This window comes from Sapajus apella, unplaced genomic scaffold (assembly GCF_009761245.1).
Source record: "Sapajus apella isolate SASKATOON/1434 unplaced genomic scaffold, GSC_monkey_1.0 scaffold33, whole genome shotgun sequence".
In the NCBI taxonomy this organism is placed as follows: Eukaryota; Metazoa; Chordata; class Mammalia; order Primates; family Cebidae; genus Sapajus; species Sapajus apella.
In genome coordinates this window covers 9670509-9682596 of record NW_022436973.1, presented here as the reverse complement: position 1 = coordinate 9682596, position 12088 = coordinate 9670509, and the positions used below count along the sequence as shown (strand labels likewise).

At 54.5% G+C, this 12088-nt stretch overlaps 1 protein-coding gene across 1 annotated transcript; it reads right to left on the bottom strand.

The window, feature by feature from the left end:
* Nucleotides 1–681: 681 nt before the first annotated feature.
* On the bottom strand, nt 682–12088 carry E2F1 (E2F transcription factor 1). Its single transcript, XM_032295230.1, has 7 exons — nt 11693–12088; nt 5737–5827; nt 5173–5392; nt 3573–3725; nt 2445–2559; nt 2108–2339; nt 682–1982 (listed from the first exon to the last, which is right to left on the bottom strand). The coding sequence occupies exons 1-7, from the start codon at nt 11951–11953 to the stop codon at nt 1735–1737; spliced, it is 1320 nt and encodes a 439-aa protein (XP_032151121.1). The 5' UTR covers nt 11954–12088; the 3' UTR covers nt 682–1734.

The window sequence follows — 12088 nt, the reverse complement described above, 5'->3', positions numbered from 1 at the left end:
GGTGTCACTAGTGACTCCTTGGTCCCTGAGTAAAGCTCAAGATTGAACGCCTAGCTCCAGCGCCACTCTGACCCTCACCTCAGGACCGCAGCCACTCTGCTTTCTCTCCGTCTTGTCCCGCTCCCTCCTGCTCAGGGCCTTTGCCCATCGTGTTCTCTGCTGGGTGTGCTTGGTGTTTTCTTACTCTGGTTAACTCCTACTTATTGTACAACGCTCAGGTCAAGCACCACCCTTTCCAGGAAGCCTTTCCTGATTTTCTCATTTGTGCAAATCTCCTTTGGACCCTGAGAGCACCATGAAGGGAGGTAACACCTATGTCCCCAGAAATGTTAAATACCTGACACAAAACCAGTCCATGGTATTTGTTGCATGTTTACTAATGCCCAGAAACGTCTAGAAGGAAGACCGCAAACAGCACAGTGGCCTCTGGGGCTGGGGAGGAGAGGTCACTCATTACTCTGCACTTCTGGCAGCACTGAGTAGCATTCTTGGCTTTCTATAACAAAAACCTTTACTGGATCGGCTTTTGAGTTAGGACCAAAATAGCGATGAAGCTGACCTTTCTTAGAATTATAAGGCTCAAATCAAATCTGGGAGAAGGGAAGTGGAGAATGGGCATTTCCTCAGCAACCTTGGCCTTTCCTGCCCCGAACTGTTCCCAACAGAGTCCCAAAACCCAGCCCAAACGTCATCAAAATATTTATTAAAACCAAAGCAGGAGGGAACAGCTGTTAGGAAGCAAATCAAAGTGCAGATTGGAGGGTGGGGCAGAGCAGTGGGGAGGCAGGCGCTTCAGACACCACAGGAGGGACCACAAGTCTGGGCTGGGGGAGGCCGTCACCACCCCTCCTGCCCACTACATCAGTGAAGGTCCCCCACTCACCTCTCCCGTCTCAAATCCATCCTGGGGGGCAGCTGGGGCCCTGAACTGGCCCCCTGGAGAGGGCCCACCCCACCATCCATCCACCCATGGCTGTCAGTCAGTCTCCCTCCCTCCCTCACTTTCCCAATAAATAAATCACCCAGGCCTCAGCTCCTTCAGTGTGGGGCAGAACAGCTCAGGGACCCCTGCCCTTGCTCAAGGGTAGAGAGAGCCGGGGTATCAACCCCACACCCCTCCTCCCCTTTGCTGATTCCCCAGGCTCGCCAAAGAGGCCTCGATAAATAAATAACGCTCCATTAAAGCTTCAATCAGAAAAAACCTTTAAGACAGAAGTGCTCTCACCGTCCTACAAGCCCAGCCAGCCAAAGCTTCCCCACCTGGCCTGGTCAGAGCACCGGATTCTGGGAGCAGGCACTAGGCTGGGCCTTGTGGGACCCCCAGAGCAAAAGGGCCGAAAGTGCAGTTAGAGCCCCCCACGCGCACACATGGACTCATGCACACACATGTGGACACACTGGGGCGTGTCTGCAGTGCACACACAGAGGTGTATATTCACCTTCATTCCCCGGTACATGCACACACACATGCTCACACATCACATTCACCCCAGGTACACACGTGTGGGTGTAGGCTGCATGCACATACACACCACAAACAGACTCCTTCCCTTCCTGGCTTGCTCAGCCTCCTAGCGGTAGCCAGACCCCAGAGCTAGAAGCTACTGGAGACAGGAGAGAGGGGTATAAATTAAATGTTTCCAATCAGGCTGGGAGGATGGTTAGGGACAGGGGGCTCCAGGGCTGCAGAGACACAGTGAGCATCTCTGGAAACCCTGGTCCCTCCAAGCCCCATCAGAAATCGAGGGGGGTGAAGTCCCCAAAGTCACAGTCGAAGAGGTCTCTGATGCCCTCGCCCTCCTCGAGGCCGAAGTGGTAGTCGAGGCCCTCATGGGGTGGGGAAAGGCTGATGAACTCCTCAGGGAGGAGGCCGGAGAAGTCCTCCCGCACATGCTCCAGGAGCGAGTCGGCTGCCACCAGCGGGGACAGGCGGTCCTCGTCCATGGGAGCCCGCAGGCTGCCCATCCGGGACAACAGCGGTTCTGGGGAGATGGGGAGTATCACAGGCCGGGGATGCCCCAGCAGGGAGGAAGACAGGGGTTGTCGTGCCTGCCCGCCCCCCAGAAGAGTGGCCCTGCCCCACCCCACCCACCTACCCATCACCCACCTTGCTCCAGGCCAAGTAGAGACTGGCTGGGATCTGTGGCGAAGGATGAGGAGGGAGATGATGATGGTGGCGGCACTATGGTGGCAGAGTCAGTGGCCCTGTTCTCCTCCACAGAAGTAGCCTCCTGGGACGGGGACAGGGTCTTCCCAGGGCTGATCCCACCCACAGTCTCCTCAGGGCACAGGAAAACATCGATGGGGCCTTGTTTGCTCTTAAGAGAGATCTGAAATGTCTGGGTGGAAGCAGCAGGCAGGGTAAACTGAGGCCTAGGTGACCCCCAGCCCAGCCCAGCCCAGCCCAGCCCAGCCCAGCCGGGCCTAGAATTTCCAGATCTCACCTCCGAAGAGTCCACGGCTTGGAGCTGGGTCTCGGGAGGAGCCTTGATCACCATAACCATCTGCTCTGCAGGGTCTGCAATGCTACGAAGATCCTGACACGTCACATAGGCCAGGGTTGGCAGAGTCAAGGACCACAGGAACTTTGACTTCTGGGGGTCACTCACTCCAGCAACTCACAAAGGACCTTCACAAGGCAGGGCTCACACCTGCCTAGTCACTCCTGTCCTCTCAACTCCCATCCGCTCAAAACCCACCTCATTCCCAAGTTTCAAGTTCCACATCTGTACAATGGAACTATTCTACCCACTGAATCCCAAAGTAATGATGATGGCTACCAGGAACAATTCCATGTAAAATGCTCAACACAACTCCAGGCCTGGTGCTGGGAATTTATTATTTAGTTTTTAGAAGCAGGGTCTCACTATGTCACCCAGGCTGGAGTGCTGTAGCTCAACCAGAGCTCACTGCAGCCTCCAACTCCTGGGCTCAAGTGATCCTCCCACCTCAGCCTCCTGAAACACTAGGATTACAGGCATGAGCCACCACACCTAGCCACTTTTCTGCTTTAATCTGTACAATTTCAGAATTGGACATTATTATCCTCCTTTTTTTTTTTTTTTTTTTTTTTTTTTGAGACGGAGTTTCGCTCTTGTTGCCCAGGCTGGAGTGCAATGGCGCGATCTCGGCTCACCGCAACCTCCGCCTCCTGGGTTCAGGCAATTCTCCTGCCCCAGCCTCCTGAGTAGCTGGGATTACAGGCATGCGCCACCATGCCCAGCTGATTTTTTGTATTTTTAGTAGAGATGGGGTTTCACCATGTTGACCAGGATGGTCTCGATCTCTTGACCTCGTGATCCACCCGCCTCGGCCTCCCACAGTGCTGGGATTACAGGCGTGAGCCACCGCGCCCGGCCTATTATCCTCCTTTTATAGATAAAACTGAGGCCCGGAGAGGTTAAGCAATTTATCCAGTGTCATACAGTGAGAAAATGCTGAGCCAGGACTTGCAAATGAAACCAGCGTCCTCTCCTGAATCCAGGGCCCAGGGTAGCCTCTGTAGTCCCACTTGGGTGGGACCCCTGCCTGCTAAGCCTGCCTTCCACACCCTCTGGCCAGTCCAAGGATATCGCTGGCTGTCAGTGTCCTCGGAGAGCAGGCGCAGCTGCGTAGTACAGATATTCATCAGGTGGTCCAGCTGCTGCTCGCTCTCCTGCAGCTGCCGGAGGTCCTGGGTCAGCCCCTCAAGCCGCCCACCGACACCCACTGTGGTGTGGCTGCCCCTGTGGGGAGGCACCAGGGAGGGTAGGGTTTAGCATCGTCTGGCCCCTCTGGCCCTCAGGACCCAGTATGCTGCTGCCTCTGTTCTGCGTGGCCCAGGCAAGCCCTTGCTTCTCTCTGGGTCTGGCTTCTCAGCTGGGATCCACATCAGTGTGTCATGGGCTTGAAGTCTGGCCTGAATATTTATAAACACCTACATGTCCCTCAACCAGGGCAGGATAAATAAATGACGGCACCGACATGCCACGGAACATTAGAGTTGTATAAAAGGATAAGCATGCTTTAGACACATACATACAAGCATTTCCAAGACATGCTGTCAAATTAAAAAAAAAAAAAAAAAAAAAAAAAGGGGGCTGGGCTTGGTGGCTCACACCTATAATCCCAGCACTTTGGGAAGCTGAGGTCAGAGGATGGACTGCTTGAGCCTCAGGAGTTTAAACCAGCCTGGGCAATACTGTGAGACCCCACCTCTACATAAAATTAAAGAAATTAGCCAGGCATGGTGGCATGTACTTGTAGTCCTAGCTACAGGTACAAGGCTTGAGCCCAGGAGGTTGAGGCTGCAGTGAGCTGTATTTGTGCCTCCAGACTCCAGCCTGGGTGACAGAGCAACACCCTGTCTCAAACTGCTCCCCATCCCCCACAAAAAACAAAAGATGTAGAATGGAAAAATCTACCAAAAAATGAAAAGGCAGGTGTATCAAAGAGAGGGTAGCAGGATGACTGGGGCGAAGGCGAGAAGGGGAAAACAAAACAAGTACAAAAAGAAAACATCTGTGCCGGACAAATCTCACCGAGGGCATGAGACACAAGAGTGGCCACCTGGTGGTGTGAGGGGTTGGCAGTGACTGGAAAGGGGCACAAGAGAACCTTCTGGGGTGTTGCAAATGCTTCTGTCTTGACCTGAATGGCAGTAACCGAGATGAATAAATATGTAAAGCTGTGCCAAGCACAGTGGCTCACACCTGTAATCCCAGGACTTTGGGAGGCCGAGGCAGGCAGATTATCTGAGATCAGGAGTTCGAGACCAGCCTGGCCAACATGGTGAAACCCTGTCTCTACTAAAAATTCAAAAATTAGCCAGGAGTAGTGGTAGGCGCCTATAACTCCAGCTACTTGGGAGGCTGAGGCAGGAGAATCGCTTGAACCTGGGAGGTGGTGGTTGCAGTGAGCTGAGATGACGCCACTGCACTCTAGCCTGGGTGGCAGAGTGAAACTCCATCTTAAAAAATTAAATAAATAAATAAATAAAGCTGTAACTGAGCTGGATATGTAAGATTTGTGTGCTTTTTAGCATCTATCATCTCAGGGAAGCTACCTCTCCTCCCTGAGACCGTTTCCCCATCTGTAACATGTGGACGCAGGCAGCCCACAGTGGGTACTGCTACAGCTCCTCCAGGCTGACATGGGCAGATGTGCCTGCCCTCCTGTGTGGCCGGTACCTACAGCCACTGGATGTGGTTCTTGGACTTCTTGGCAATGAGCTGGATGCCCTCGAGGACATTGGTGATGTCATAGATGCGCCGCTTCTGCACTTTGAGCACCTCGGCAGCCCAGTTCAGGTCAACAACACCGTCAGCAGAGCGGCTCAGCAGCTCCAGGAAGCGCTTGGTGGTCAGATTCAGTGAGGTCTCATAGCGTGACTTCTCCCCGGGGGATTTCACACCTGTGAGGGTGTGGTCAAGCAAGACAGGGCCTTCCAGCATCCACCCCACCTCCAGCCAAGCCTGCCTCTGTGGCAGTGCAGGGCAGCAGGATGATGGGGACTGGAGGACAGCCAGACCCCTTGGCGAGACCAACCACAGCATTCTTATTCTGACTGGGGAACTCCTCACCCCTCAGGGCTGGGGTAAACCAAGCCAGGCAGCCACTCCAGCTGCCCATCAGGGTCCCCAGAGGCCTGGCTCAAGCCCAACGAGCCAGACGTTAGCCTGAAAGCAGTTTGTTTGTTCACACCCCCAATCTGGGCCTGGTCACAGGGGGCCTGCCCAGCCCAAGCTCCATGGGTACCTTTTCCTTGATGGCGGCCTCTGCCCCGAGCTGGCCCACTGCTTTCAGCCAGGTACTGATGGTCAGTTTCCAGGTCCAGCCTCCGCTTCACCTGTAGTGAAAACAATGGGAGGATGCCCAGTAACCAGGAGTGACGCCAGAAGAGACCTGGCTCAGGGCTGGGCGCCTCTGGGTTACCCCTACCTCAATTTCTCTAGCAGGATGCCTGACTGTGTGACTGAGGGAGATCAGAGGGGACATAGCCTGAGAGTCACAGTCCTTCCACACAGGACACTCAACCGCAGAAGGCAGAAGACCTGAGCTCAAGTCCCAGCTCCATCACTACTTCTCTGGGGTCTCATGGTGGATTTAAAACACATTTGCAAACTTTTTGATCCTTCTCCTTCAACAGATGAAGCCTAATAATTCTTCCCTTATGAGCCAGAGATGGCATGTCACTTTTGAGACTGAGTCAGAGGAACTGGGGCTTCCTCCTTGCTCTGTATTGGGTCACTCACTCTGCCATGTCATATGGACACTCAAGTAGCCCTAATGATGGGCAAGAAACTGTGGCTCCTCCCAACAGCAACACTGAGTCACGCCTTCTGTTAGCAGCCAGGACCCAAACACTGACTGAATCTCCAAAGAGACCCCAAGCCAGAGCATCTAGCTAAGTCTTCCCATAATTCCTGACCCACAAAAACTATATAATAAAGGTTTTTTGTTTTATGCCACTACTTTTTTTTTTTAGACAGGGTCTCAGTTTGTTGCCTATGCTGGAGTGCAGTGGTGCGATCATGACCCACTGCAGCCAAACATCCCGAGCTCAAGCAATCCTCCCACCTCAGCCTTCCAAGTAGCTGGGACCACAGGTGCACGCTGCCATGACCAGCTAATGTTTGTATTTTTTGTAGAGATAGGGTCTTCCTACGTTGCCCAGACTGGCCTCAAACTCCTGGGCTCGAAAATTCTCCCACCTCAGCCTTCACCATAGTCAATGCTACGACTATAGGCATGAGCCACTGTGCCCAGCTAAGCCACTGACTACATAAGTCCCTTGGGCAAGTCACCTTCCCTCTGGTTTTTGACTAATTTATACACATGGTAGCAGCTGGTACTCATCAGGTTCCTTGCATACATTAGTTCATTCCATTCAATGGACTGGCAGTATAATAATGGCCCTTTTCCAGATAAGGCAACTAAAGCCCAGGGAGGCCCGGGAAGTGGTAGAGTCAGGATTTGTACCCAAGATGGTTTGAGGAAGAACCCAAGCTCTAAGCACTCTGGCTTAGTTCAGACACTGCAGCATCAAGACTGTCCTGGAGGTCCCACAGACTGCTCAGAAGCACCCAGACCAAAACCAGACTGACCTTCCCCTCCACCATCCACAAGTTTCCTGAGCTAGAGTCATATTCCAGCCCCACCTGTCGCCCTCTTAACGTGCAGCTGCCAAGAACATCTCATCACCAGGGCGACTGCCGCCTCCCCTGTGGGCTGTTGAGCAGTCTCCACGCTGGTCTCCCTGCCTCCTCCAAATCTTATGTTGCCGCCCCTGCTTAAGGCCTTCCTCCAGCTCCCCATGGCCTTCAGACTCTCATCTGCCACTGCTTCTCCATGGGAACTTGAGTCATGTTTTTCCAGACATCTATACTACCCTTGTATCCCTCCAACCCTCCCCATTTCACACCTGCTGCCTCCACCTCTGTGGGCAGAAACCTTCCCCATCACCTAGATGATGTCACCTCTTCTCCCTCTGAACTGCCTCAAACCCGACCTTTTGTCACATTCTGTCTCTCCCTACACATTTCTGCAGATGTATCTGTCTCACCCTCAGAGGCAGGTAATGGGTCTAAACAATCACTGCATCCACAGCATCTGCCATGGAGCCTGGCATTAACAAATGTTTACTGAATGAAACCCTCCCATGCTGATGAACCACTCCCTCTTGTGCACATTCACTGACTTTCGAAGGCGCCAAGGGGAAAGAAGAGTGACTGTGCTCTGGGCACTGCGGACTCAACTGCTTCCCTTGGAACCCTCCAGCCACCTTTTGGCAGGTGCTATGATGGCCTCCACCTCAGAGAGGCCACACAGTGAAAGGTGGAGTCAGGACTTGCACTCTAGCAGGCTGGTACAGAGCCCACACTCATACCTACCATGGGCCCCCCTCCCCAGAGCCCAGCCAGAATGTACCCCCTCTCCATGGACCTCCCTGGGGCCCGGACCCTAACAAGCTCCTGCCATCTGCTCCTTGCCTTCTCCCTGGGATCCCTGTCCTTGTCCACCCCTGAAGGCAGGTCAGTGCCACGCCCCAAAACAAAGGCTGAAGTGCCATTTCTGCCACTTCTCCCTAGATAAACACTGGCACAGGGGGATGAAGACATTCACTGGTGAAAAAATCTGGATGACTCAGATATGCAACCACGAAGAGGGTCATGAAAACTGCGGGTTGTTTAGCCCCTAGAACACCAGGCAGCTGTCAAGGACCGAGGCAGGTTGACAAGAATCCCATTACACATACAGACAAGCAAAACAGTGTTACAGGGCAATATATTTATATGATCCCTTTTGGATTAAAAAGCTCATGAAACTTTTCTGATTCAGTTTCTATGATTATAGAATACATTTTGGGTCAGCCTCTGGGAAGACCGTGGGAGACTGGTGCCATATCTGAACAGTGTGAATGACACAGGAAAAACTACAATTTTTAAAACTTTAAAAAACAAAAACTGTCACAACCACCACAAACAAAAATAGCCTTAGGAGGAAAAAAAAAAATGAATAGGGCTGGGATCCTGCCATCAACTTTCTAGTTTCTTAAGAGCTAAATTTTAGGCCTGGTGCAGTGGCGCACACCTGAAACCCCAACACTTTGGGAGGCCAAGGCCGGCCAATCACTTGAGTTCAGGAGTTCAAGACCAGCCTGGCAACATGGTGAAACCTCGTCTCTACCCAAAATACAAAAATTAGCCGCATGGTGGCATGCACTTGTAATCCCAGCTACTGGGGAGGCTGAGACAGGAGAATCACTTGAACCTGGGAGGTGGAGGTTGCCGTGAGCGGAGATCATGCCACTGCACTCCAGCCTGGGCGACAGAGCAAGACTCTGCTTCAAAAAAAAAGTTAAGTTTTCAGTTGGGCGTGATGGCACACACCTGTAATCCCAGCACTCTGAGGGGCTGAGACAGTCAGATTGCCTGAGCTCAAGAGTTCAAGACCAGCCTAGGCAACATAGCAAGCAAGACCCTGTCTTTACTAAAAATACAAAAATTAGCTGGGCATGGTGATACCTGCCTGCAATCCCACCTACTTGGGAGGCTAAGGCACAGAATATCTTGAACCCCAGAGGTGGAAGTTGCAGTGAGCCCCGATCACACCATTGTACTCCAGCCTGCGTAACAGAATGAGACTCTGTCTCCAAAAAAAAAGAACAGTTAAGTTTTCTACAGTAAATATGTATTATGTTTATTTATTTATTTATTTATTTTTTGAGACGGAGTTTCGCTCTTGTTACCCAGGCTGGAGTGCAATGGCGCGATCTCGGCTCACCACAACCTCCGCCTCCTGGGTTCAGGCAATTCTCCTGCCTCAGCCTCCTGAGTAGCTGGGATTACAGGCACGCGCCACCATGTCCAGCTAATGTTTTGTATTTTTAGTAGAGACGGGGTTTCACCATGTTGACCAGGATGGTCTCGATCTCTTGACCTCGTGATCCACCCGCCTCGGCCTCCCAAAGTGCTGGGATTACAGGCGTGAGCCACCGCGCCCGGCCTTATGTTTAAAATATTTGAGTTTGTGGAAGTGGACAGGCAGGACCAAGAGCAATGGCTGAACTGCACAGAGCCTTGTACACAGGTGTTCAACGAATGCCTGCTGGTACAGAAGCTAAGCGTGTAGCTTATTTCAAGGACTGTGCCAGACAAACGCCAGTGCAGGGAGGCCAAAAGCCGAACCTGTGGATCTTCTGGACTTCAGCTCCAGAATGGCCAGTCTCCTGCCCCTTCAATACAGAAAACACCTCCTGGCCCTGAAGGACTCTGAGGGCAGGGTCCCTTGTCTCTGAGCCTAGTGCCTCCTGGGCATTCACTAGCTCAACAACTGTTGAATGAATGGAATGCCCGGGCCAATGAACCTGCCCCTGACAGGTGGGGCGGAGGGCATTTTTCTTTGCCCCGTCTCTCCTTTCAATCCTAGAACCCATAATCCTGTTCAGTTCCTTTAGGACAAGACCCTCAGGTTCTGTCAGATTTCCACAGACCCAAGCCTGCTATATGCTTGTCACACAGTTGAATGGAGGATGCTTGCCCAGGTCCCAAGCACTACCCACAGGGACAAGCCCCTGGAGTACAGGAGACAAGCCACTTGGCCCACCCCTGGTATAGCCCCTCCCACCCACTCATTAAGAGGAAGGGCCCCCAAAAGCCCTTCCTACCCTTTCTTCAGCCTCTATCAGCATCCCTAGAAAGCAATGCATCCCAGAGGTCAACCTCACAGGAAATGCAGACTCCACTCCCCACTCAATATGAGAATGACATGGGAAGATTCCAGTATTTCTAGGCCTCAGCTTCCCAATCTGTAAAAAGGGATTGCTGCTGATGGGGTTAAATGAGTTAATTAGGTAAAGCCCTTGGCAGAGCCTGGCACATAAGACATCCTCTAAACAATGGTGGCTGCTATTGTTATTATTATTAGCATCGTGGTGATTCCGGAAGGCAGCACTGGGCATGAGGCCAAGGGGGTTGGGGGAGCCCCTTTAGATGCCTCAGGGACCAGCTGCTACCCACACCCCCATCAGCAGTTAGGCAGCTTCTACCTCCTTGTCCTAAGCCCTGCCTCACCCCTCCCACTTGCTCCAAGCTCCCTGCTGAGACCCCATCCTGCTTGGCCAGCCCCCACCTGCACATGAGAGCCCCACCTTCACCCATAGGCTGCACCAGTCAAACTGGTCTCCACACCCTGTCCTGCAGCCCACAGGTCCCAGCTCCAGACTTCTACGCCTCCAATCCCTTCTCCCACTGTAATTCAGCCACCTCTCTGGGCACCCCCAGTCTGAACTGGTCTTGAGCTCAGCACTCAGGGACGGCTTTATTGAAGGATCTCCCTGGGACATTTTCTCTCCTGGCACTGGGGGCCTCCTCTCCAGCTCCCAGAGGCCCAGCCCACCTAGTCCTTCCACAGAGGCTCAGGGGTCTGCCTGCCTGATTAATGAGGTTCCATGGCAACCAGGGCCTGGGAGGGTGGAGGGTGGCAGATGGAAGGACAGGCAGAGGGAGGAGATCAGCAGCTGGTCCAGCTGCCCCGCCCCTGCAGAGAAGGCCTCCCAGCCAGGAGGGCTGTCCCCAGAGGCCTGGCCGGCCTGTCCGGCACCTGGCAGTCGGCATCGAGGCAGGAAGGAGGGTCTCCTCAGTGGCTCACCAACGGTTAAGCCCCAGGACCTTCCTCCGCCCCGCCTTCACTTCCCGTAGCAGCTGTGCTCACTACCGAGATGCAAATTCTGATCTGAAGCCAGCAGGCCGCAGTTCAAATCCCAGCCCTGCCACCTGCAGCCGTGTGACCAGGAGCAAGTCACTTTCCCTCTCTGGGCCTCAGTCCTCCTCCGTCAGATGGGCACAGTGACAACACGGCTCACAGCGGGGTTGTGAGTTTTAGCTGGCTTGAAGTCGGCCAAAGGCCTGGCGTGCAATAAACGCCAGTTGAATACACGTGGGCCATTATTATCATTGAGTCCGACGCTGGGGAGGCTCCAGTGAGGAAGCTGAGGCCCAGAGGAGAGGAGCAAACAGGGACCGGCCCGAGGTCACCCCGCACCCCAGGGCGGAGTCTGGAGGCACAACCCAGGCTCTGCACCGCCCAGCCTGGGCGCCTCAGTCCACCCCTCCCCCGCCCCCTGCCGCCTCCAGGCCAAACACAGCACCCGCCCGGGTCTGCTCAGGGGGTACAGGCAGCGCTGTCGGCGCGGCGTCCCCGGGGTCCGTACCGGCGGGCGGCCGAGCGCGGGGCGCGGCGCGCTGGGTGTGGGCCGGGGCGCCTGCGGAGTGGCGAAGAGCAGCAGGTCGGGGTCGCACGGGCCGGCGGCGGCCGCCGCAGGGCCAGCTGGGGCCGGCGGGGCGCTGGCGTCCTGTGCGGCGGAGATGATGACGATCTGCGAGGAGTCGAGCAGCCGCAGCGCGCCGGCCCCGAGGAGGGCCTCCAGCGCCGGCGCGCATGGGCCGCCCGCAGGGGCCCCGGCCAAGGCCATGGCGCTCACGGCCCGCGCGGCCCGGGTGACAGGCGGCGGCGGCGGCGCGGGCCCATAGCGGCAGGCCCCGGCAAGGGCTCGATCCCGCTCCGCCCCCGGCCGCCGCTGCCTGCAAAGTCCCGGCCACTTTTACGC

Coding starts and splice junctions, on each gene's coding strand:
- E2F1 (XM_032295230.1), bottom strand. CDS start 11,953: ATGGCCTTGGCCGGGGCCCCTGCGGGCGGCCCATGCGCGCCGGCGCTG. Junction 5,828..11,692: donor CCGCGCTCGGCCGCCCGCCG/GTACGGACCCCG, acceptor TTTTCACTACAG/GTGAAGCGGAGGCTGGACCT. Junction 2,560..3,572: donor GAGGACACTGACAGCCAGCG/ATATCCTTGGAC, acceptor GACTCTGCCAAC/CCTGGCCTATGTGACGTGTC.